The sequence below is a fragment of the Herpailurus yagouaroundi genome, unplaced genomic scaffold (assembly GCF_014898765.1).
Source record: "Herpailurus yagouaroundi ecotype Mexico unplaced genomic scaffold, PumYag 141, whole genome shotgun sequence".
NCBI lineage: Eukaryota > Metazoa > Chordata > Mammalia > Carnivora > Felidae > Herpailurus > Herpailurus yagouaroundi.
Window position 1 is genome coordinate 27,268,326 of NW_024412396.1, and position 26,203 is coordinate 27,294,528.

General features: G+C 40.5%; 1 protein-coding gene and 1 pseudogene across 3 annotated transcripts in view; one reads left to right on the top strand and one right to left on the bottom strand.

Moving 5' to 3' along the window:
* The first annotated feature begins 3,623 nt into the window (after positions 1–3,623).
* LOC121031745 (40S ribosomal protein S11-like) lies at positions 3,624–12,487 on the top strand (annotated as a pseudogene).
* Positions 12,488–23,845: 11,358 nt separating this feature from the next.
* MAP4K5 (mitogen-activated protein kinase kinase kinase kinase 5) overlaps positions 23,846–26,203 on the bottom strand; it is a 113,467-nt gene continuing 111,109 nt past the window's right edge. For all 3 annotated transcript variants that reach the window (XM_040477105.1, XM_040477104.1, XM_040477103.1), the window contains one exon: positions 23,846–25,496. In XM_040477105.1, coding sequence (XP_040333039.1) covers positions 25,409–25,496 — 88 coding nt within the window. In that variant the 3' untranslated portion in view covers positions 23,846–25,408. The remainder of the gene's footprint in view (positions 25,497–26,203) is intronic.

Sequence of the window (26,203 nt, forward strand, 5' to 3'; positions counted from 1 at the left end):
CTTTCTTTCTTTCTTTCTTTCTTTCTTTCTTTCTTTCTTTCTTTCTTCCTCTTTCTTTCTTTCTTTCTTTCTTTCTTCCTCTTTCTTTTTTCTTTCCTCCCCTCCCTTTCTGACTTTTCTTAAGTGATCTCTACACCCAGTGTGGGGCTCAAACTCATGACCCTGAAATGAGGAGTCTTATGCTGTACCGACTGAGCCAGCCAGATGCCCCTGTCTTAGGTTATTTATTCCCATCCTTGTCCCAACTGAGTCCTACTCACCCAGGTCTAAGCACAATAGTGGGAAGTTAATGGACCTGGGGAATTCATGAAATAATTTGCTACTAGGCAGACTGCCCCAGTACTTTATCATCTCTCCCATTCCATATGCCCAGCACTGAGATGGCTGTTTGCTGGGGAAGTGATATCTGAGGAGAGGAAAGTGTCATACTATCTATGAAACAGGGACCAATTCCACACCAAGCAGCGTGCCATTAAAAGTAAATCTGGATAGGGTTCAGGAAGGAGCTGAAGCTGGGAGGAGAGGAATTAGGGCTGCCTTGGCTGAAGTCACATATAGATAGGGGCCAGGGATGAGCTAGAGGTGGTCTGTGAACCTCCTAGAAACTGTTTGCAGATGGCAACCACTGATGCATTTCCTGTCTCTATAGTTTTGTGTTTTCCAGATTGTCATATAAATGGATTTTTACATTATGTAAGCTTTTGAGGCTAACTAAGCTTCCTTTATTTAACATAATGCATTTGAGATTGATCCATGTTGTCACATTTATCACTAGTTCATTTTTTTTTCATTATTGAGTAGTATTCCATTGTATAGATAAACCACACTTTATCCCAGTTGAAGAACATTTTAGTTGTTTCTAGTTTTTAGGCCATTATAAACATTCATGCATGGTCTTTTGTGTGAACATACGTTTTTCTTTCTCTTGGGAAAATACTAGGACTACTATTAGGTCATCGGATAAGTATATGTTATTGTAAGTAATTGCCAAAATGTTTTCCAAAGTGACCATTCCATTTCACATTCCTGCCAACAATCTTCAATTACTCTGCATCTTTGCCAGCACTTGGCAGTCAGTTCTTTTGATTTTTATCCATTCTAATAGGTAGGTAATTGTCTCTTGTGGTTTTAATTTGCTTTTCCCTAATGACTAATGTTGAATAGTTTTTCCATGCACTTTTTACTCTCTGGATGTTTTCTCACTTATAAGTTCTAGCTTTTTGTAAATTCCTTGGGGTTTTCTAAGTAGACAGTCCTGTCATCTGCAAATAGGGACAGGTTTAGTGCTTCCTAACTGGCATACATTTTATTTCTTTTTCTTGACTTATTGCACTTGGTAGGTGCATTAAATAGGAACAGTGAGAGCAGCCATTTTTATTACTGATCTTAGGAGGAAAGCATTCAGTCTTGTACCATTAGGTAGGATGTTAGTTAGATCACTTTGTAGATGCTGTGGCAGGCAGCCTCCAAGATGGCCCTTAATGAGCCCTGCCTCCTGGTATTCATGCCCTTATGTGTTCCCCTTCCCTTCAGTGTAGGCCTGACCTAATAACCTTCTTCTAAGGAATAAAATAAGGCATAAGTAATGGAATATCACTTCCAAGATTAGTTTACAAAGAGACAGATTTCTGCCTTGGGAACTCTCTTGCTCACTTTCCCTGATGGAATCAAGATGCCGTGTTGTGAGCTGCCCTATAGCAAGGTTCTGAAGAGGCAAACAGCCAAGAAATTAGGCACTCAGTTTCATATTCTGTGAGGCACTGAATCTTGCCAACAACCATGTGAGTGAGCTCCCGCTCCAGTGAGCCCTCATATGAGACTGTAGCTCCAAGTGACAACGAAATTTCAATCTTATGAGCGACCTTGAATCAGAGGCATTTAGCTAGTCATATCTGGATCCCTAATCTCCAGGAACCATGAGATAACAAAGGTTTAATATTTATGTTTTGGGGTTGTTATGCTGCAATATAAATTTAACACAGAAGCCCTTTATTAGATCGAGAATGTTTTCTGTAATCTCCTTTTACTGAGAATTTTTAAAAATATATTGAATGGATGTTGAATTTGCCAAATACTTTTCTACATCTATTGAGATGAGCACATGATTTTTCTTATTTAGTTTGTCGATATAGTGAATTACATTCATAGATTTAAAAATGTTAAACCAACCTTGCATTCCTGGAATAAACCCAACTTGCATGATGTTCCATCATTTTGATACATGCTGGAGTCAATTAGTCATATTTTATTGAGGGTTTTTGCATTAATATATCTGAGAGATATTGATCTGTAGTTTTCCTATAATGTCTTTGTCTAGCTTTGGAGCCAGGGTAATACTAATCTCATAAACTGAGTGGGAAGTGTTTCCTTCTCCTCTGTTTTCTGGAGAAGCTTACATTGAATTGTATTATTTACTTCTTAAATGTCTGTTGTGATTTTTCAGTAGAGCCACCTGAGTATGGAGTTTTCCTTGTTGAAATGTTTTAAATCATAAATTCTATTTCTTCAATAAAGTATAGGGCTATTCAGGATATCTGTTTCTTCTTGAGTGAATTTTGGTAGTTTGTGTCTTCAAGGAATTTGTCTATTTTGTCTAGATATTTGAATTTATGGCCATAAAGTTGTTCATATATACTAATATTACACTATTATCTTTTTAATGTTGTTCATACATAATACTATTACATTATTACATTTTAATATCTATAGTACACATAGTGGTGTTCCCTATGTCATTCTTGATATTAGTAATTGTTTTTTTCTCCTTTTTCTTGATCAGTGTGACTAAGTCTTATTGATTTTATTCATCTTTTAAAAGAAACAGCTTTTGATTTAATTTATTTTCTATTTTTTTCTCTTTTTCATTGCAATGATTTCACCTCTTTTTTCTGCTTGCTTTGCTTTTAGCTGCCTTTTCTAGTTTTTTAAGATGGACACCTAGAGGTCACTAATTTTATTTTTATTTTTTATGTTTATTTATTTTGAGAGAGAGAGAGAGAGAGAGATCATGCACTAGCAGGGAAGAGGCAGAGAGAGAGGGAGAGAGAAATCCCAAGCAGCCTCCACACTCATCACAGAGCCCAGTATGGGCTCTATGTCACAAGCCATGAGATCGTGACCTGAGCTGAAAATCAAGAGTCAGACGCTTAACTGACTGAGCCGTGCAGGTGCCCCTAGATCATTATGTATTTCTTCTTTATAATATAATCCTTTGCTGCCATACATTTTTCTCAAAGCACTACTTTAAATACACCCCAGAAATATTTATATGTTGTGTTTTCATTTTCATTCAGCTCAAAGTATTTTCCAGTTTTTTTTGTGATTTCCTATCTGACCCATGGGTTATTTGAGGTGTGTTGTTTAATTTCAAACTAGTTGCAGATTTTCTAGATAATCTTTTTATTACTGTTTTCTAGCTCAACTCCACCATTTTCAGAGAACTCTCTTTGTATGATTTAAATTCTCCGAAATGTGTTAAGATTTGTTTTATGGCCCAGCATATGGTCTATGTTGGTGAATGTTTCTTTTTTGACGGTTAAAAAAAAAGATTTTTAAGTGATATGAGAAAGTCAGTGCGAGTTGCTCCAGAGCTGCCTTGTCTGAAGTTCATACCAGGCTACAGTTAGTCTGGAAAATTAACTTTATGGACTCTACAAGGTTCAGTACCCAAGGGGCCTGGAATTGTACCAAGCCCGGTGGTAGTTAAAGTAGGGAGCAAGTGCACTATTTATTTATGCCTAAGTAGGCAGTGGACCAGAAAGTCAGCGTGACTGGCAGCTGGACCAGTTGTTTTGTTTGGAGGAAGTTGGAGCAAAATAGTAGAGGACAGCTTTGAAAAGGAGACAGACAGTTGATGTCACCATTTAGCACCAAACAGAGAGGATACTGTGGCCTCTCTACTGTCAAATCACAGGCAGTGCTTTCAGTTGGCAGGACTGAAATTGGTTTTGATGTAAGAGAATTACAGCTCCTGGGAAATATAGTTCTTGGGAAGCTGAGAAATGGTCTGATATGTGGGCTCTTTTTCTCAAGCGAGAGCAAAGAACAGCGAAAGAACATTATCATTTTCTACTTACAGTGATCTTTTATTTGTAACTCTGCATAATTAGAATACGTCAATGTCCCTGTATTACATAAACAGTGCTGTGGTATTTTAATCACTTAAGGAAGCAATAAGCATTCAGTAAGGAAACACACGGTAAGACAAAGAGCCTGGGATTTGGAGTCGGAAGACCAGGATTTCTACCTTCTTACTAGTGTTTGATCTTGTGCAAGATAGTTACTGTTGCCTAAACAATAACAACAGCCAGTTAACTAGTGTGAACCTCGTGACAGGCATTGTGCTTGGAGTATTTTCTGTGTGAGCCCCACAACAACCCTGGGAGATGGGTATCCACATTATCACTAGATAATTTCAGATGAGGTTTCGGATGAGGAAGGTGAGCTTTAGAATGGGTAAGTGAGGGGCACCCGGGTGGCTCAGTGTGTTGAGCGTCCGACTTTGGCTCAGGTCATGATCTCACGGTTCCTGAGTTCAAGCTCGGCGTCAGGCTCTGCGCTCGGAGCTTGGAGCTTGGAGCCTGGAGCCTACTTAGGATTCTGTCTCTGTCTCTTTGCCCCTCCTCTGCTCACGCTCTGTCTCTCTCTTTCTCTCTCAAATATAAAATGAATCATAAAAAACAAAAAAAGAATGGGTGATTTGTCTGGGGGCACAAAGCTAGTGAGTTGTGAAGCAGGCATGGGATTGTAGGCAGTGAGTCCAGAACCTTTACTCCTAACTGTTTTTGCTAATATCACCGAATGTTCGGGGGTGGCTGTCAGGATTTTGGAATGAGGGTATAGGACCCTGGGAGTTGATCCACTGTACTTCCCACACACAGTGTAGTGCTCTCCTTTTTTTTTTTTTTTTTTTTTGTCAGCTGCCTGGAAGATGAGTCTTGTCATTATGCTTCCTTCTCACAGTAGCCCAGAAACTTCATCTGTGTGCGGCTCTGACACTTTGGAGAATTAACCTCCCCAAGGTCAGGGCAGAGTGCTGACACCTCATCTGAGTGCTGAACACAGGGCGATGCTGGAAGTTTCTCTGCTTGTTAGTTTTCCAATTATATTTCCTTAAGGAAAGGGAGTTGAGTCACAGTGATCTTCCAATGACACAGTACAGCTGCTCGAGGAAATCCTTGACTTTACTTTCCCTGCTTTAGGTGGATTTGGAAAGGAAATCATTTCATGGCACATTCAGAAAATGGTTAATGACTACCATTCAGGGACACTTATGTTTCAGGTTCAATAACCACATGATCTCTAATCTTTATAACATTCCTACATGGTTGGATATATTAACTGGTTGGAATTATTAACTGCCCCATTTTATAAAAGAAGAAGCTGGGGATCTGGGAGGTTGGTCAAAGTAGACAAGGCCATCCAGGTATCCAGGGCTAAAGAAAGGCAGGTTTCAAACTCAGCCCCACCTATTTCCAAAGCCCATGCTCTGGAGATGCTAACACGTAACTGTGGCAACTAAGAACACCCTGTGAACAACCTAAAGAGAAGCCAGGTGTCACCCAAGTTCATCCTGACAAATCACTGCTAAATGTTACAAAGCCAGACGTGTAAGTAACTTTTCCCTTTATCTGGAGACTGGTGAATCAATTCCAAAATACTGGAAAATAAATGTAAATAAAATAAGGGCCTATCGTCCTTGACTTTCTCTGTGGGCCTAGCCAACAGTAAAATTGAGTATTTTCATCCCTATTAACATAACCTTAGTCATTTTGTCTGGGTGTTTTCCCTTTAAGTACTTCTTGCATTTCCCATTTGGCAAACCATCCTTTTAAAGCACCTCCTCTTCTAAGGGCTTTCTTTGTTTCTGAATCTCCCTTTAACAAACTCAACACCTTTTTGCCTTTCCAGATTTTAAAACCACCACCCAGTACCTTCGCCCTTGAACCTACATGCCACAAGAGCTCAGCAACATTAACACTAAAACCTTGGGAGGTTTATGTGGCTGACCCTGGGCTACTAGTGGGTGAGTCACTGTATCCGATGATCCATGATCCGTCTTCAGGAAAGTGTCAAAACCTCAGGGTGTACATCTCTTTGCCACCTTGGACAATGGATTGCTAACCATACTTATCTTAAATAAGGCAATCTATGTACGTTTCTGTTTTATGATTTTGAATCGTATGTTCTAGGGGAAAAAGGTACATTCCCAAAGGTAAATTTATGAGACTGAAGAAATAGGAAAGAACATTAGTGACTTTCTGAACTTCAGCTTAAAGCTGTTACACACAAACAGCTGTTTGGAAAGCAGGCTTTCCCTGAGTGCTGGCATGTGCCTGCCACCACGCTGGGCACCAGAGGCTCAGAAAGGGGGTGAGACTTGCTCAAAGATGACCAGAGACTCAAGGCGCCAGCTGAAACCAGCACCCGGCTCTGCTCACTCTCAGGTTCAGCTTCTCCTGTTTCCTTCCCTGCTGTTGATGCACCGTGTCAGCGTGGGTAGCCAGCGCTCCTGTCTCTCCACCCTCAGCTTCTCCTTTTATAAAATGGGGCCATTAATTCCAACTAGTTAATATGTCCAACCACGTAGGATTATTATAAAGATTGGAGATCATGTGGTTACTGAGCCTGAAACATAAGTGTCCCTAAGTGGTGGTTATGAACTATTTTCTGTACGTGCCCATGAAATGATTTCCTTTCCAAGTCCACTTACAGCAAGAAGGAAACTAGAGAGGAGAACATGGAGGGCTTTTCAGTAGAACCTTGGTTTGTGAGCATAATTCATTCCAGAAACATGCTTGTGATCCAAAGCACATGTATATCAAAGGGAATTTCAAAAACCATTGGCTCAGTTGTGATCATGTGATGTTTGGCGTCAGGTACTACTCGTATTGCAAGACATCGCTCATTTTTATCAAGTTAAAATTTATTAGAAATGTTTGTTCGTCTTGCGAAACACTCACAGAACAAGTTACTCACAATCCAAGGTGTTACTACTTCCCAAGGGTATTTGAAGAAATTTGAAGACACAGAGAAAAGGTAAAGGACCCATTCAAAGTCAAAAAAAAAAAAAAAATTGTTTTAGGCAGCAAACAGGCCAAAATTCTGGTTTGTATTCTGATTTGTATTCTTTCCACCTGCCATGCCACAACGCTGCTTCAAATTAGGTAACTCTATTATCTAAAAAAATATATTTTAATGTTTATTTATTTTTGAGAGAAAGAGAGAGAGAGTGAGAGATGGAGCATGAGTAGGGGAGGGGCAGAGAGAGGGAGACACAGAATCTGAAGCAGGCTCCAGACTCTGAGCTGTCAGCACAGGGGCCTGATGCAGGGCTCGAACTCACGAACTGCGAGATCATGACCGAAGCCTAAGTCGAACGCTTAACCGACTGAGCCACCCAGGCTCCCCTAGGTGACTCTAATTATGTGGCTAAAGAAATAGAAATCTGCTTTGAAAAAACCCAGTATCGAAATAGAAATATTCAGGGGCGCCTGGGTGGCGCAGTCGGTTAAGCGTCCGACTTCAGCCAGGTCACGATCTCGCGGTCCGGGAGTTCGAGCCCCGCGTCAGGCTCTGGGCTGATGGCTCAGAGCCTGGAGCCTGTTTCCGATTCTGTGTCTCCCTCTCTCTCTGCCCCTCCCCCATTCATGCTCTGTCTCTCTCTGTCCCAAAAATAAATAAATGTTAAAAAAAAAAAAAGAAATAGAAATATTCATGTGTGTGATAAGGTGGGGGAGGAGGAAAGAGAGGACAGAGAGTGTGAATTATTTGCACTTTAAAAATACTTTTTCCTTATCGTGAGATTTCTTTTCATATAGATTGTTATAAAAATGCACCCCTTTCTCGAATGGAGTTAATAGTTTAAGTCCTCTCAACTTTCCCTCCTTACAGAGACTCTGTGATGCTTATTCACTGGTTTCTAAATAACTTTTTGTACAAACAAACAGAAACTACTGGCACCCTAGATACATTTCCCATGTCAACCATTGAATTCTCAGGCGTCTGTTGATCCAACAGATCTAAACAGTTTCATAAGATCCTCTTGAAGCTGCATACATGCCAAGGATTGAGCGAAGGTCATAGTTACGACCACAGGAGGAAATCCTATCATTGTGAGCAGCTTTCACAGGAACGGCTCATCAAGTATTAGCAGTGAGGTCCTGGAGGCATTGAAAACAAATCCACATGCAGGTCCTTATAAAAAATACACATTTAAATATTTCCCCCTGCACCTCACACAGCAACATCTTTATTTTCCTACAGTATCATCTGACCTGATTTTCCTACAAAGAGCGTGAACTCTGGAGCCAGACAGCCTGGGATCCATTCTAGTTCTGCTGTGAGCCGTCTGTCAGGAGTCAGGCAAGTTCCTTGACCTCATTATGCTTCATATGTGTCATCTGCAACACAGGAATTAGCTACCTTCCAAGTTGTTATGGGGGTTACAGGCATGATATATCCATATTAGCCTTTACTGTTATTATCACCATGCTAATAATAATCTACACACTATTTTCTGTTCAGGTGGGAATTTCATTTACTACTAAAATGTATTCCAGGAGCACCTGGGTGGCTCAGTCGGTTAAGCGTCCAACTTTGGCTCAGGTCATGATCTCACAGTTCGTGAGTTCCAGCCCCGCATCAGGCACTGCTGTCAGCCCAGAGACCGTTTGGGATCCTCTGTCCCTTTCTCTCTCTGCCCCTACCCCACTTGTGCTCTCTCTCTCTCTCAAAAATAAACATTAAAAAAAACCCACAAAGAGTAAATCTTAAATAAAACATATTCCATACCTCACTGAGAGCACATGTAAATTTATAGATTCATTCAACACCTACCAGTCAAGGAAGAATATCCTTTTAGTCACTCAGAGGCCTAAGCAACACTTGCAGGGTTCTTCTCGGGAAGCCAGTGCTTCTCACTGGGAGAGCAGCCCTGTTTCCACCACAAGGCGCTGCCGCTGGATGGAAGGTCTCCAAGGAAGGAGGCAGGGTATGATGGAGGGCCAATCAGACCCGGGTTCAAACCTGGGTTCTACCCTTTTTTTTTTGGCTGTGTGAAACCAGGAAAATTACTTCTTGTATTAGTCTGGGACTTTTTTTTCTTCTTCCAGTTTCTTTTTTTTAATTAAATTTTTTGAGGTAATTGCTGATTCCCATGCAGCTGTAGAGATTCTGTAAACTGTCTCCCCAGTTTCCCCCAGTGGTAACATCTTGCCAAATTATGGTTCAGCATCACAGCGGGATATGCACGTTGATGAAGTCAACCTACAGAACAGTTCTTTTTTTTTTTTTAATTTTTTTTAATGTTTTATTTTATTTTTGAGACAGAGAGAGAGAGTATGAACAGGGGAGGGGCAGAGAGAGGGAGACACAGAATCTGAAATGGGCTCCAGGCTCTGAGCTGTCAGCACAGAGCCCGACGCGGGGCTCGAACTCACGGACCGTGAGATCATGACCTGAGCCGAAGTCGGACGCTTAACCGACCGAGCCACCCAGGTGCCCCAACCTACAGAACAGTTCTATCACCATAGCATCCCTCATATTGCCCTTCATCCCCCTCTCTGACCCCTGCTTGGGAATAAGTTCTGTGGGCATAGGTGGGTAAATAAATACCCAGAGACGACATGGTTGGACTGCACAGCAAATGTCTGTTTAACCTCCTAAGGCACTGCCATATGGCTTTTCAAAATGGCTGTGCCATTCTGCACGCTCTCCAGCAAAATGCAAGAGTCCCAGGTGCTCTACGTCTCTGCAAGTGTTTGGCGCCATCAGTCTTTTCTTTGTTTTTAAATTGTGCTGAGAGGCACATAACATAAAATTTACTGTCTTTATCATGTTCAGTGGACAGTTGAGTGGAACTGAGTGCTTTCCTGTTGTTCTGCCACCATTACCACCAGCTTAGAGCTCTTTTCATCTTGTAAAATGGAAACTGTACCCAGGGTACAATAACTTCCCCTTCCCCCCACCCCAGCCCCTGGCGATTGTCATTCTACTTCCTGTCTCTATGGTTTTCACTACTCTAGGTACCTTTCATATTTTAGCAATTGTGAGCAATGCTGCTATTGATACAGATGCACAGATATCTCTTTGAGACCCTGACTTCAATCTTGTGGGTATACCCAGAAGTGGGATTGCTGGATCATAGGGTAGTTCTATTTTTAATTTTTTGAGGAACTACCATACTGTTTGCCACAGCAGCTGCCCCATTTTACATTCTCACCAACAGTACACAAGGGTTCCAATTTCTCCACATCCTCACTAACATTCGTTACTTTCTTTTTTTTTATTTTCTTGATGGTAGTCATTCTAGTGGGTGTGGGGTGGCATCTCACTGTGGTTTTGATTTGTGGACTGGGATCTTAGTTGCCAACCATAGAAGCCGCTTCAGCTAGTTTAAGCAGAAAGGGATTGATTAAGAGATATTAAATAGTTTGTAGCATCTCCAGGAAAGTCAGATAGTTAGGGCTCGGGGCTGCGTAGCTAGACCCCGGGGCTGCTGCTGGCGGTGCTACAGGTGGTGGGACACTACACACAAGACTCTCCATCATTCAGGCTACTGAAGACCAGACTCCTCTCTTCCATCCAAGCCAGAAAGGGGATTCGGGACAGCACCGCTGCTTCATGCTGCTCTCTTTCCAACTGAGACTTGTGTGAGTCTGGCTGGGAGCATCTGTACCCCGGCTGCTAAGATGCTGGGAAAGGGAGTCTGAGTTTCTGCCTCCGAGAGTCCAGATTCCTAGTGAAGGAAATTATTCCAGCATAGGAAAAGTTTTCAAAGACAGCCACAAGGCATAAGAAATATATACTCTACTCCCCCACCCTGTTTATAAATAGGGATAGTCATAGCTACCTAACAGACTTGTTTTAAAGATGAACTGAGGTCCCCGAGGTAAAATGTGTAACACCATGTCTGGCACATGGCAGGTGCCAATCATGTTATCTTTCTCCTTTGTCTCAATAAAATGCAAGCTGTGAGTTACTTCCTGGGTGACATTAGGGTGTTATGTAGGCAGCTATAGGATATACTTTTAGGAACCTCAAAAGAGCTCTATGACTCCCTTAATGTCCTATCTAATATAAAGCTCCATGTTACTATTTTACTTAAGTTGTGATTCTTGAGAAAATGCAAATATCTGAAAAAGGAGGGCCATTAGGCTATAAATGACGTATTAATACAAGATCACCTCATATGTTGGAAAGAACACTCACCTGGGCATCAAGAGGTCTGAGCTCAAATCCCATCTCCTTGTAAATAACTGTGTGATCCTGAGCAACTGGTTACCCTTTCTCAGGTTCTGATATGGAGCAGAAAGGAGAAAGCAGATGGGACGCCTGGGTGGCTCAGTCGGTTAAGCGTCCGACTTCAGCTCAGATCATGATTTTGTGGTTTGTGAGTTTGAGCCCCACGTCGGGCTCTGTGCTGACAGCTCAGAGCCTGCTTCGGATTCTGTGTCTCCCTCTCTCTCTGCCCCTCCCCTGCTCATGCTCTGTCTCTCAAAAATAAATAAACATTAAAAAAAATTTAAGGGGCACCTGGGTGGCTCAGTCAGTTGAGCGACCGACTTCGGCTCAGGCCATGAATGGTTTGTGAGTTTGAGCCCCGCGTCGGGCTCTGTGCTGACAGCTTACTCAGAGCCTGGAGCCTGCTTCTGATTCTCTGTCTCCCTGTCTCTCTATGCCCCTCCCCCACTCGTGCTCTGTCTCTGTCTCAGAAATAAATAAACATAAAAAAACAAATTAAAAAGAGAAAGCAGAAATATCTGTGCCCTTGAAGGATTCGAACTCCTGGGGGAAAAAAAGGACACCAAAGGACCTCAGAGTGATGAGGGAGGGGGTGCTCTTTCCAGTGCCTCTGCGGCCGCTAGCAGGACCCAGTAGAAACATTAGCACAACAAGTGGCAGAAAAGTTAAGATTTTGTGGATTACCTTTTCTTCAGGCGGCCGAGGAGATGGTGGTCGTTCAGACTGTGCCTGCCTACCGAAAGTCACCAACCGTCTTTCAAAATAAGAAAAGGGTCCTGCTTGGAGGACCTGGCAAGGAGAATCTCCCATGATACTACAGAAACTGGTCTGGGCTTCAAGATACCCAAGGAGGCCATCGAGGTCACCTATATTGACAAGAAATGCCCCTTTCCTGGTAATGTGTCCATCTGAGGGTAGATTCTGTCTGGTGTGGTGACCAGGACGAAGATGCATAGGACCACTGTCACCCCCTGAAACTGTCTCCACTACATCAGAAAGTACAATCACTTTGAGAAACGCCACAAGAACATGTCCATGCACCTGTCCCCCTGCTTCAGGATGTCCAGATCAGCAACATCGTCACAGTGGGCGAGTGCCCACCCCTGAGCACGACTGTGCGCTTCAACGTGCTCAAAGTCACGAAGGCCACTGGGACCAAGAAGAAGTTCCAGAAGTTTTGAAACTTGACATCTGCCCCACACCCCGAAAGAAATAAAGTTATTTTCTCAGTCAAAAAAAAAAAGAAGAAGAAGAAGAAGAAGAAGAAAAAGAAAGGAAAGGAAAGAAAGAAAGAAAGAAAGAAAGAAAGAAAGAAAGAAAGAAAGAAAGAAAGAGAAAGAAAGAAAGAAAGAAAGAAAAAAGATTTTGTGGACTACTTAAGTATCTTGAAATTCTGTCCTTATGGGCAGGGCAGACGTAGAGCCACGCTGCTAACTGGACGGTTCTATATTCCATTCCTTTGTTTTATAATCTACGTCACTCTTATCTTTGGTCTACCATGAGTGCCACAGGTTCATTTTGCCTAAGTGTGACAGAAATAGTCTAAAAATATGCTTTCTGGTACATAGCAGGTACCTAACTAAAATTTGTTGAATAAAAATGCCATTTCTGGCACTTAGAAATGGGCTTTAGTGCATTGGTCAGTCACTGCTATTCCATGTCCCTAACTTAGTCTGAAGAATGATGTTCAGAAATTATAAAAATAGGTACATCATGTGAATCTAATTGGGAACACTGGTCTTTCAAACAAAAATCCCACAAGTCAGGTATAAATGGATGGGAAAAAGATTCTTTGTCGCTGTTTGTACTCAATGATAATGATGGAATGACAGTAATGGAGATTAGTTGATTACTTATCGAGTAACTGTTTCCTATAACATACTGTAGATGCAAAGTTGAGTTAATGTACAGTCCTTGTTCTCAGGCGTTAATTCTAGAGGTGAAGATAGAAATACCAATAATTGGAATATAGTATGGTAAGTAAGCCTTAATGAAAGCAAGTATGAAGTGTGATATTATTTTAAAGTACCGTAAAACCTTGGTTTGCAAGCATAATTCGTTCTGGAAACATGCTTGTAATCCAAAGCATATCAAAGTGAGTTTCCCCATAAAAAATAATGGAAGCCCAGATGATTTGTTCCACAACCCAAAGATATTCATATAAAAACGATACAGTACTGTAATACAATACAAAATAATAAATAAAATACAAAATATAAAGAAAAAAAATTAACCTGCACTTACTTTTGAAAACCTTCATGGCTGGTGTGAGGGAGACAAGAGAGAGGAGGGTTATTGTGTAGGGTACCTTTCACTATAACTAATGGAATCACTGCTATCTATTGGCTCAATGGAATCTTTTTCTGCATGGGGGCCATTTTATACACTTGCACGGATGTTGACTACAGTAAATTATTAATAAACTCTGTCATATTCTGTACTTAATGTAACTGGCAATAAGGCAGCAGAGGAAAGGACCTATATCTGCAGGCAGGCTGACCTAGAATGAAGCCAAGCATTCCTAAGCTTACTCTTGTATGGAAAAGCAAAGGACTGTCCATAGGTGCTTTGAAGTCACAAAAATACACTAATGGCTGTTGTGGGCACCTTCCAATATTCTGAAAAATCACTGATTTCTACAAACACCATGGCCTGAGACCTAGCATCCGACACGGGAGATGATCACCCACAATCCCGCAGCGAGACAGAGAGAGACCCATTGGCTCAGTTGTGATCACGTGACATAAGGCGTCCCATATTATTTTGTATGGCAAGACATCGCTCGTTTATCAATTTAAAATGTGTTAGAAATGTTTGCCTGTCTTGCAGAACACCTACAGAACAAGTTACTCACAATCCAAGGTTTTACTGTATTTGCATTTTGGAGAATTATATATGGAAAAGTGTAGAAAAGGCAACAATTAAAAAAAAAAGTCTTGGGGCGCCTGGGTGGCGCAGTCGGTTAAGCGTCCGACTTCAGCCAGGTCACGATCTCGCGGTCTGTGAGTTCGAGCCCCGCATCGGGCTCTGGGCTGATGGCTCAGAGCCTGGAGCCTGTTTCCGATTCTGTGTCTCCCTCTCTCTCTGCCCCTCCCCCATTCATGCTCTGTCTCTCTCTGTCCCAAGAATAAATAAACGTTGAAAAAAAAAATTAAAAGAAAAAAGTCTTCGTTTTCTGTGTTCTAGTGATTCCTACCATTACTATCTTAAGATCAAGTAGAGAGTTTGATAAAGGAGAGTGTGTATGTGTAAATCTAACACACACACACACACACACACACACACAGTTTCAAGTTGGGAAGATAAGATTTAACTTTTAAAATAATGGGAACTACAGTATGCTTGATAAATATGAAGACTAATAAGATGGCATTAGCAAATAATCTTCAACTTGTCTCAAAAAGAAAATTGGAAACATCTTTAAGACCCAGGTCAAATGCCACATTATACAAAAAGTCTTAAATGCCGATTTATTTTTTGACAAAGAGAGGGAGAAAGAGAGAGAGAGAGAGAACACGAGGATCTGAAACAGGCTCTGCGCTGACAGCAGAGAGCCAGATGTGGGGCTCAAACTCACGAACCACGAGATCATGATCTGAGCCAAAGTCAAACACTTAACCAACTGAGCCACCCAGGCGCCCCTACACAAAAACTTTAACAGATCCTCCATCTGGAACCAATCTCTCTCCACCATGTTGCCAGTCTGCCCGGTGTTAGAGCTCTTTTGCCTATGACCATCTCAAATTAGACTGTGCGCCCACTGAGAGCATGGACTTTGTTTTGTTCATGTTTGTATCCCTCCAAGTACAGTGCGACACCCACAGTAGGTGATTGATAGGCATATGTTGAATTAAATTGAATGTTGGAAGCCTCTCTCAAAGAAGGGTATGCTATAATACTGGAAACCAGAATCCACATGCATTTTCAAAGGCTGGGAAGAGTTTAAGCTAACCATGTGAATTCATGGAACCACAATGAAAAAGTAGAATGTTAGTGTCTTTTGGCTAATCATAATTGATTAGATGACATTTTATTAATTTTAAGATACATGTCAAGAATATTAATTTATTGTTGCTTACCAGATACTGAAAGTTTCTGTTCTAAGTTGCGCTTGTTAAAATGTAGCCATATAGAAATACCGAGAATTATATGGTAATACAAGGAAAAAGTAATTTGCAGAAGAGAGAATTCACTTAGCATTAGTTGCAGATAACTATCACATGAGTCTTTTTTATTAAATCTTCCTAAAAGCACTGCCTAGATAAAGGGCCACAGTAGAATGGAGATAAAGCAATTATACCTCCTTTTGGTGCCTCTAGAATTCCAACTTTACAGATACTAGAAAATTAGTTAAGGGAAAGTGACACATATAATTTATTAGGTGACACTCTTGGTATTTGCATTGTTTAGATAGCATGTTAGTCCCTCTTTGGGGGATTATATGTGAAGTGTTCCCTCCATAACAGTCTAGGTCAAATATTGCCCCTAGATGTATTATTTGCCTATTTAATGTCTTTTGGTTCCAAAGTAACCCTTCTATATATTCTGTTCTGTTATGCGGGGGCCGCAATTCTGCAAACGATATTTTCAGAATCCATTCCAGTAAGGTTGGACCAACTGGAGACACAAGGAGGAGGATGGAGAGTGGAAAATGAAAAAAAAAAAACTTTCTTTCCATTTCTCTGGCTCTTCCTTATCTCCCTGGCTTCAACTTCTTTTGCCCCTTCCAGAACCCGAATTATCCCACACCTTCAGAGGTACCAGCATCAGCCCGGCAGCTCCTCTTCTCGAGGTAGGAGCCCCAACTTCCTGGGACCCTTCCTCTGAGCTCCTGATGAGCCTGTGGCAGCCGGGCAGCAGCCCCTCCACAGAGGTCAGAGCGCCAGTCTTGTGGGTCTTCTCCTCTGAGTCGCCAGGTTCTAGTGATCCCAAACTGGCCCCTTTCGTTCCTCCAGCCCTTATTGGTAGTAATTGCTTCCTGCAGCGGTTGTTCCTGGTTCCCTTCGTGTCCTATTTCTGCTTTGTCAATCCTCCAACAAGTCCACGTATTAATTCTCTAGTAAAATGGTTAGTGTTGTGTTTTTTTTTCTATTTTTTAAAAATGTTTATTCATTTTTAAGAGAGACAGAGAAGCAGAGCACAAGCAGGGGAGGGGCAGAGAGAGAGGGAGACACAGAGTCTGAAGCAGGCTCCAGGCTCTGAGCTGTCAGCACAGCGCCCAACGTGGGGATTGAAGTCATGAACCCTGAGATCATGACCTGAGCCGAAGTCAGACGCTTAACTGACTGAGCCACCCAGGCGCCCCTAGTGTTGTTTCTTGTTTTGTTGCCTAGACTCTGACTGATACATTTAGGCTCAATATTTTTAAATGATTTACTCCCAATACTGTCCTGTCTTTCAGAAAATTGGAAGGTATTTGCAATGTATCTGCATTTTACAGGAGCAAGACTCTTAAGAGTCAAAGAAAAATTTATTAGTTATACATGAGTGAGTTACTGCATCACTGACTCATAATGTTCGTTCTAGTGTCGTTCAATACAACAAATGTTTACTACCTATATACTGTATGTCAGGAACTGTTAGGTGCTGGGGATGCAAATCTAAGTGTTACTGTTCCTTAGCCTTAAGAGAGAAAGGGATTCCCGGGCACCTGGGTGGCTGAGTCGGTTGAGCGTCCAAGTCTTGATTTTGGCTCAGGTCATGATCCCAGGATCATTGGCTCGAGCTCCACGCTGGGCTCTGTGCCGGGCACGGTACCTGCTTGAGATCCTCTCTCTCCCTCTCCCCCTCTGCCCATCTCTCCCACTCTCGCTTTCCCTCTCTAAAATAAATTGTAAACAATTTAAAAAAACGAGAGAAAAGAATTCCTACTTATTATATGTAATAGGAGCTTTAATAAAGGATGCACAAGAGGTTGTGGGATCCTGGAGGAGAAGACTTTGTACCGCGCTTTAAGAAATTTAAGTGGATGCTGGTATTCACCGTAGGTTTTCAGAAACCATAAACAGAAATATATATTTGAAAGCTTGATATGGTCAGTGGTTTATATGGAGCAGTTACATGTCAAATGGTTGGGTTGCTATGGCAGGTGCTCAAGGACTCAGATCACTGGATTCCTATGTCCTGTAGTTATCACAAATAATCATAGTGAAGTAACTGATCCGGGAAGATTTAGATTTGAGAAAAAAGACCAGGATGAAGTCATATATCTAAAGTTAAATGTTATATACATGGATAGATTTAATTTAGATTCAGAGTGTGCTAAATCTTAAACTTACCAAAATTACTGAGGGAAGAACTTGTGGGTGAGAATCGTAATGATTTAATGAACTATTTCACTCACACACGGGGAGTGGCTTGGGTTTTTTTTTTTTTTTTTAAGCTTCGCCACGTGATGGTTTATAACTACACAGGACATCTGTTGCTTTTACCAGCTCAGCATCCATTTGCCCTTTCGTTAAAAGCCCAGTATCTATTCCTTCTTCTGCTTTGGGTATCTGTCTCAGCGTGACTGTTGTTCAAGGCCCCTCACCCTCCATGGCCAAGCAGGTTCTCTCTTCCCTCAGAACCTCAATCTTGCCTGAACGGACACTGCCGAAGTGGATTTCTCCTGAGGCCCCAAGGGGCCGTTCACTGGCTCTGGCAGCCGGGTGTTCTCTGAGCCCAGTTCTACAATTTTTTCTTCATAACAACCAAAGAAGAGCAGAGGAACCCTGATACTTAACTCTCAATTATGTTGATTTCAGATGCAGTTTCCTCTGACTAGAATACTCTTTACCTCCCATCGTTACATTTCCAAATATTATATTTCCTTCACAGATATGGATTGAAATGCACGCTCTTGTTGGTAGTTCCTCCTTTCTGACTTGCAGTATTTTGACTTGTGACTATACCGAAACTTACCCTTTCAACTGTAAATGGACTTTTGGGTTATTTCCAGTTTGGGGCAACAATGGATAATGTTGCTAGGAACAGTCATATAGCTTTTTGGTAAACACGTTTTTGAGGTGTACCCCTAGGATTGGAAATGCTGGGTTCTGAGCTTACGTGCCTGTTCAGCTTTAGTTTTTCCAAGTGATTGTACCAGTTTGCACTCCTACAAGCAGTACGTGAGTCCCTGTTGTTCCACACCCTCGTCAACACTTCATATTGTCTTCTTTCATTTTAGTCATTCTAGTGTGTGATAGCATTTAGTCACTCATGTGTGATAGTATTGTGCTGTGGTCTTATTTGGTAGTGGCATTATTGTTTTCATTTGTATTTCTCTGGTAACTAATGACTTTGAATACCTCTTAAAGTGTTTCCTGACCCCTTGGATACACTTTTTCTGTTTAGCTTTATTTAGGTACACTTAAAGTATAATAAAATGTACAAAGTGTACAAATTGTATTTGAAGTGTACAAATAAATGATTTTAATAAGTTTACAGTTGTGCAGCTATCATCAGGGTCTAATTTTAGAACATTCGCATCATCTCAGAAAGAAACCTCATGCTCACTCACAATCACTCTGTATTCTGAACCCCTGTCCTGTGCACCTGCCCCTAATCTACCTTCTGTCTCCATAGATTTATCTTTCCTGGGCATTTCATAGAAATGGAATCATTATAATATGTGATCTTTTGTGACTCGTTTCTTTTTCTTTCTTTTTTTTTTTTAATGTTTATTTTTTGAGAGGAGAGAGAGCATGAGTGGGGGAAGGGCATACAGAGCGGGAGACACAGAATCTGAAGCAGGCTCCAGGCTCTGAGCTGTTAGCACAGAGCCTGATGCGGGGCTTGAACTCATGGACTGCGAGATGATGACCTGAGCCAAAGTCAGACACTCAACCAACTGAGCTGCCCAGGCACCCCCTGTGACTAGTTTCTTTTACTTAACATGTTCTTGAGGTTCATCTGCATTGTAGCATGTATCAGCATGTTGTTCCTTTTCATTGCTGAATAGTATTTCATTGCATGGATAGAACATACTTTGTTTACCCTTTTCCCAGTTGGTGAATATTTGGGTTGCTTCCACTTTTTGGCTGTTACGAATTCAGTTTTGGGCATTTGCATACAAGTTTTTATGTGCACATTTTCTCTTGGGAAGATACCTCAGAGTGGAATTGCTGGGTCACGTGGCAAATCCATGCTTAACATTTTTAAGGAATTGCCAAACTGTTTTCCAAAGTGCTGCACCATTTTACATTGCCACTAGCAGTATAAATGCCTTGGCTTGTCCACAATCTCACCAATATTTGTCTGTCCTTTTCATTTTAGCCATTTTGGTCGTTGTGTAAAAGTACTGCATTGTTGTTTTAATTTGTATTCATCTGACCACCAAGGAAGTTGGATACATTTCCGTATATTTATTGACTACTTGGATGTTACCTTTGGTAGAGTGCTTGTTCAAAATCTTTTGTCCATTCTTCTGTTGTGTTGTCTGCCTTTTTTGTTTTTAAAGATTTTTTAAATAACCTCTACACCCAGTGTGGGGCTTGAACTCCCAACCCTGAGATCAAGAGTCATGGGCTGTATGGACTCAGCCAGACAGGTGCCCCTATCTGCCTTTTTCTTAACAATCTGTGGAAGTTCTTTGGGTCTTCTAGGTAGGTCTTTTGTGGGTATATGTAATGCAAGTCTCTTTTCCATTTTGTGGCTTGTCTTTTCCTTCTTGTACAGGTGTCCTTAGATGAACAGAGTATTTTAATTAAGTCTATTTTACCAACTTTTCCTTTTATGGTCAAAGTCTTATTATTCTGTTTGGGAAATCTTTGCTTATTCCAAGTTTGTGAAGATGTTTTATTTTAAAAGAATTATAGTTGTATATATTTTAGATTATTTACAGTCTATCTGGTATTTCTTTTTGTTGTGTGAGGTAGCGGTCAAGATTCCCTTGATATTCTGTTATTGTTTCAACATAATTTATTGAAAAGGCTATCCTTCACTCCAGGGCAGTATCTGTCAGAAAACAAGGTAAGTGTGGGTGTGTTTCTGGACTCACGATTGTATTTCATTGTCTGTCTTCATGCCAATGTCACCGTATCTTAACTGCTATAGTAGCTTTATCATCTCTTGAAATCTGGTAGCCTAAGACTCCCAGGTTTGTTTTTTTTTCTTCAAGATTATCTTAAGCTGGGGTACCTGGGTGGCTCAATCAGTTGAGTCTGACTCTTTGATTTTGGCTCAAGTCATGATCCCAGGGTTGTGGGATTGAGCTCCTTGTCAGGCTGGCGCTGAGCATGGAGTCTGCTTAAGATTCTCCTTCTGCCTGTCTCCCCAGCTCCTGCTCTTTCTCTCTAAAAAACAAAACAAAACAAAACAAAAAACCCCAAAAAGCTTGTCATGAGTATTCCTGACCCTTTGCATTTTGTGTAATTTTAGAGTCAATTTGTCAATCTCCATAAAAGTATCTGCTGGAATCACACAGAATCTTTAAACCAACTGGCAGCTTTGCAATATCAAACCTAATTCATCAACATGGCGTCATCTGCCATTTACTTAGGTCCTCTTTAATTTCATTGAGGTTTTGTTAGTTTCAAGTATACAGAGCTTGCATCTCATTTTTCTTACATATTTGATAGTTTTCTGTATTGTAAATGGAATCCTAAAATTTCACCTTCTCTTTATTACAGGTATACAGATGTGTATAATGCTGGCAATGCATCCAGCTGCTTTTCCAAATTCATGATTCCTAACAGTTTTTTTCAAATGGTATTTTTATTCCTTTCCAAATCTTTTAATCTTTTAAAAATTTCTTTGTTTTCTAGGTTTAGGAAAATGATTAGGATCTCTATAAATAACAAGTTGTGAGAATGAAAACACTTGACTTGCTCCTTTGTCAAGGTAGATTTTTTTTTTTTTGAGAGAGAGAGGTGGGGGGGGAGAGAGAGGGAGAGGGAGGAGGGAGAAGTAGACAGAGAGGGAGGGAGAATCTTAAGCAGGCTCCATGCCCAGTGCAGAGCCTGACTCCAGGTGGGCGTGGGGCTTGATCTCATGGCTCTGAGACCATGACCTGAGACAAAACCAAGAGTTGGATGCTTAACTGACTGAGCCACCCAGGTGCCCCACATAAGCTATTTCTTGATTTTTTTTTTTTTAAGTGTTTATTTATTTTGAGAAGAGAGAGACTTCAAGCAGGGGAGGGGCAGGGAGAGAAAGAATCCCAAGCAGGCTCTATGCTGTCAGCACAGAGCCTGATGCAGGGCTTGAACTCGAACTGTGAGATCATAACCTGAGCTGCAAACCAAGAGTCAGATGCTTTACTGACTGAGCCACCCAGGTGACCCATCTATTTCTTGATATTTAATTTTTAGGTATTATCCATTGATTTCCTACTATGGAAGATGAGGATCTAGATATTTTTCTACCTTATATCCATAACACCATGTCCTCTCCCACTACAAGTATGCTGTAATTTTGATTAGATTCATATTTGCTGTTAACAAGGTTATGTCATTCAAACACTGGACATCATTTATTTTTCTTTTCTATACACCATTTTGCTTTCCTGGAGTTAATTAACTGCCAGTTTTTTTTTTGTTTGTTTGTTTTTTGTTTTTTGGGGGGAGGTCAGATTTCAGTTTTAGATTAAAAAGATTTTTTTTAATGCTTTTATTTTTGAGACACAGAGAGAGAACGAGCAGGGGAGGGAGACACAGAATCCAAAGCAGGCTCCAGGCTGCAAGCTGTCAGCACAGAGCTCGGTGCGGGACTTGAACCCACAAGCTGGGAGATCATGACCTGAGCCAAAGTTGAACGCTTAACTGACTGAGCCACCCAGGCACTCCAGTCTTGACTAAGTTTTTGCTTAGAAACGATACCACCACTGACTGAAAGACCTTGAGGACCTTGAGAAACATCCCCTCCACCCACCTCTGATTTTAGAGGTGGTGGATAGTTCTAAATAGGCTCAGATTTATTGCCTGCTCTTTCAGCTGTCTGCTTCAGGGCCTTCTCTGACACTTAAAGAGCCTCCCTGGCCAGATGCACACAGTACACTTCAGGGGAGCATGCCCGTAATGCCCCAGCAACAACTTAACCATGAGTGGGAGTCTGTAGATAAATGCCCCAGGCACTTGTCTTTCAGGAGACCATCATGGGAGCTATCGCACAGCTTCTCTAAAGACCTGGTAGAATCAAGCTGCCATTGTCTACACAGCAAGGACTTCAATAATGCACCCTTATGTCAACATTTCCCACCTCTCCATCTCAATATTCTAAGTCCCTCACTCCCATTTTCTGGGGTCTCCAAAGAAAATGATCTTACTCTCAGTTCTTTTCTCAGTCTGTTTTAGGAGGAATCTCTTGCTCTTTGCTAGGTGTCTAACTCTTAAGATACTGAGATGCATCAAGTATTTTATCAGTTTAATCTTTCTCAGTCTCTCCAGGAGTTTCTAGTATGCTGGTATGCACTCTACGCCTGGTGTAGTGTCATCCTTGGATACCCCATCACCATCTACCAGGGATTTCCATCTCCCTCCTGTGTGGAAACCCATTTTCTGCATCTAATGTCTTCATTTTGCTTAATTTATGCCCTTATTTTTATGAAGCACATCTTGTAGTAGCTTCCTGAGAAAGGCTATATGGGAGGTACAGTTTTTGAGAGCTTGTACCACCAAAAATATCTTAATTTTTACCCTTAGGTTTGATTAATAATGTATCTGGATCCAGAAGTTTGGGTTGGAAATTTCTTTCTGAATTTTGAAGGCACTGCTTCTGGTGAAATTTGAAGCTATCCTGATTCTTATTCCTTGATGTATGACTTTCCCCTTTCCTTTGGAAACACAGATCTTCTCTTTGGCTCCCATGTCTCTGAAATTTCACAATGATGTGCTTTGGTACAGATTTTTTAAATCTATTGTGTCTTTTCAATCTGGGATCTGAAGTTCTTCAGTACTGGAAAAACTTCTTGAAATACTCTACTGATTTCTTCTTTGTTGTTTTTTTTTGGATAACGGGCCTCCCCGGCTATTAGTCTTAACTACCCCCCCTTCCCCCAATGTTTCCATTTCTTTTTATTTTCTGAGAAATTTCTTCAACTTTATATTCTAAAGCTTCTACTGAATTATTAAGCTATGCTATCATATTTTCTAAGAGCTTTTTATTTTCTGAAAGCTCCTTTTTTAGTATTCTACTCTTGACTCATACTTGCAACATCTTTCAGAATATCTATTTTTTCTTTTGACATTATCCTGCATAGTCTGTTGCCTCTAAGTGCTTCTTTCCCATAACTGTTTTATCCCTTTTATGTTACAGGTTTTCCTCAGGTATTGCATATGTCTTGGTTGTTTAAAAATTATTAATATCATAGGACTATAAGGCTAACTGCAAGGTCTGGATGCATGGAGTGGAGGGCATGTTAACTATGATTTTCATGTCAGGATCTATTTAGGTCTTTCCACTTGAACTGGCCAGAAAGCACAGAGAAGACTTCCAATACTGTTGGGGTGGGAAGGTCTGGCTGCCAGGATTCAGTGAGAGGAGGGCATTGGTCTTTGTATCCAGTATGTATGTAAATATTTCGTTTTGAGTAGGGTCCCCTGCCATCTATTGTATCCAGTGTCCTTCAGTCCAGGGGCCCCATTTAACATACCCAAAATAAACAGGCACACACTTGCTGAAATCATATCGATGTGCATTTTAAAAGAAAATTTACTTTATATTTTATTTGCATAACATTTTATTGTTTGCGTATTGCATAGTGAAAAGAACAGAGTCACAAGACTCACGGTCTGGCTCAACCACCAACTTGCTGTGTGAATTGGGTAAGTCTCTTAACTTTGCTAAACGCTTATTTCCTCATCTGGAAAATGGAGATGATAACACTCCCTATTTTACAGAGCTGGTAAAGACTGAATGAGATCGTTCTACTGTTTTCTTCTCAAGTAACTGCTGAAGTAATCTATAGTTTGCTATTGCTAGCCTCTTGTTCATGATCTCAATGCTAGCTGTTCTCAGTAAATGTGTTAGGACAACAGGTACCAACGTGACACTTCAACTCTGAGTACTAACAATAGCAAAAGAGAAGCAAACTCAAAAATGGCCCTATCCTTTCTTATTTTCAGAATACTGGTTTTTATAATACTTGTTTATACTATCCCATCAGGAATTCAATTTCATTTAAATATTTTTTTTCTTAAACCTACTCAAAATGAATACCTACATATGTGAAAAAACCCAAGATTACACATGTAGCTGCTTTACAGTTTCCCCTGTGGTACAGTATAAGTAAAATACATATCATGGGCAGTTAAATACATCCCCCCTTACATTCGGGATGATAATATATATGAATATTAATTTATTATGCATTATCCCTAATGTAAAAAAAAATCACAGGTATATTATACTGCTTGTCGAGAATACATACACATGGTAGTCACATCTAGACATACATACCCCTTTAACAATCCTTCAGCCATTATCAGTATCTTCTGTATGACCCCCTGCAACTATCTATAATTGAAAACACAAAACTCCCTTTTAAGGCGATTCTGGATGATACTGTATTATAAAATACTTGTATTAAGTAAAACTGCATGTATGTACTGAACCCAAACACTCTGCCTTTAACCCCTCAAAGTACTACTCTTGGAAGGTAAACAAAATTTTTATACATTATAAAAAAAATTAAGCTGCTCTGAAACCCTCCTCTGCTAAAAGTTACATACATTACACCACTCCAGCAAGAGATTAATAAATAAGGATTAAATATTCTATTTTACAAAAACATACAGAATGGCCAATGTAAAAGTGAAAGGCTTCTTTGATAATTTCTTTATCAAATTATGTTCATTAAGAAGGAATCAAACATGGTATAAAACAAGAAAACTGTCACTAAATTTATCTTTCTGAAGATAATCACGTGAGCTGTTATCTAAAAATATCATGGCACCCTTGTTACAAACATTATTTTTTTTTAAAAAGACTGTGTTTCCTGGAACTAGAGGACTATTTGTCTCATAGCTTTTATTAAGCAAACTTGATATAACCACCACACAGTGGCAAGATAGAATCGCTGTTTCCAGCTACAGAAATATTGAATTCCACCTTAAAGTACAGATCACTTGAGATAGAACCCATTAAGAGCTAAAGTAAATCCTAGTGTAGTTTGTACTGAACTTAAGAGAGTTTTGCTTTCAATGGAGTATACTCATTTTCCTGTCACTGGAGATAGTTTTGGTGTTTAGTAACTATTCTCATGTCCAGCCAAGATGTACAGATTGCTGTGTGCAGTAGGATTTTCTGTTGGCCTACTTTCCAAAACGACAACCCTGCAATTAAACCAAAACAAAAGACTTAAGAGTGAAGACAGAGATTGCATGCTTCATTCAAATACTGATATCAAACCGTGAAAGAATATAACGGTTCAAAAAGATCACAGGTGCACTGTCAAATTCTGCTCTACACTTTATAGCTTAAAAACAAAACTGAATAAGGATTGATGAATTTATGAATATGAAATATTGAAAACATTTCAGGACAGTCTCATCTTATTCCAACTAAAATCAAATTTGCTTATTTATATATGCCAATAGAAGGTAAAATAAAGCTTTTAGAATACAGCTGATTCTAGAACAACATGAGGGTTCAGGGCACTGACGCCCTGCACAGTTGAAAATCCATGCATAACTTTTAACTCCCCCCAAACTTAACTATTAATAACCTACTGGCGACTGGAAACCTTACTGATAACATAAACAGTTGACTGACACATATTTTGTATGTTATATGCATTATATACTATATTCTTACAATAATGTAAGCTGGAGAAAAAAGTTATTAAGAAAATCATAAGAGAAAATACATTTACAGTACTGAACTCTATTGAAAAAAGTCTGCATACAAGTGGACCCATGCAGTTCCAACCTGTGTTGTTCAAGGGTCAATGATATACACGAGAAGGGAATGAATGAGAATAAAACAGGATTCTACGAGACGCTCATCCAAATAGTGATTCTGTGACTAGCCTGAATTTGAA